The 584-nt window shown below is 46.1% G+C and overlaps 1 protein-coding gene across 1 annotated transcript; it reads right to left on the reverse strand.

Annotated features, from left to right (window-relative positions):
* SARC_18192 (hypothetical protein) lies at positions 1-463 on the reverse strand (the record flags this gene model as incomplete). The annotated part of the gene is made up of 2 exons (XM_014287726.1): positions 1-162; positions 312-463. Coding segments are annotated over 2 exons (314 nt in total), but the record flags the coding sequence as incomplete, so codon positions are not given.
* Positions 464-584: the final 121 nt, after the last annotated feature.

Genomic DNA, 584 nt, shown 5'->3' on the forward strand with positions numbered 1-584 from the left:
TATCCCGTAATAAGGATATTTACTTGCCTAGTTTGCGGTTTTTTCAGCACACGCCCCTCTATACTGACAATTGCCCCCCACACAGCCATCTCGTCCTTGACCTCTTGTGTTAGGACCGTTGTGGCCCTCTCATTCAGATCTTTATCCCCGCCGCCTTTGAATCTATAAATAGCGAGTGGGTAGGTAAATACCAATATACGCGATGTTCTAATTTTAGCACAAGTGCACATTGAGAACGATGTTGACTCAGACCGTGATACCACTAGAAACATGAATATATATATATATATATATATTGTTTTCCCACACACCTTTGTCGCATGTACTCCACCAGCGTGCCCTCCAGATAGTCGTTGAGCAGATGCATGGAGTGCTGTGCAATGTGCGCCACACGCAAGTTGTGGTGTTTGGAAACCGTTCCTACACCGTCGTCAGGCACAAACTCACCCACTAACAGAGACATCAACGTAGACTTGCCTGTGGAACATGCAGGTGTACGGGATAAGCGGTAGGTGATGTGTGTAATGGAAATAGAGATGCCAATGTAGACCTCTCTGTGTGAGGGAGAGCGAAATGTGTGCATA

Source organism: Sphaeroforma arctica (assembly GCF_001186125.1).
Source record: "Sphaeroforma arctica JP610 unplaced genomic scaffold supercont1.14396, whole genome shotgun sequence".
Lineage (NCBI taxonomy): Eukaryota > Ichthyosporea > Ichthyophonida > Sphaeroforma > Sphaeroforma arctica.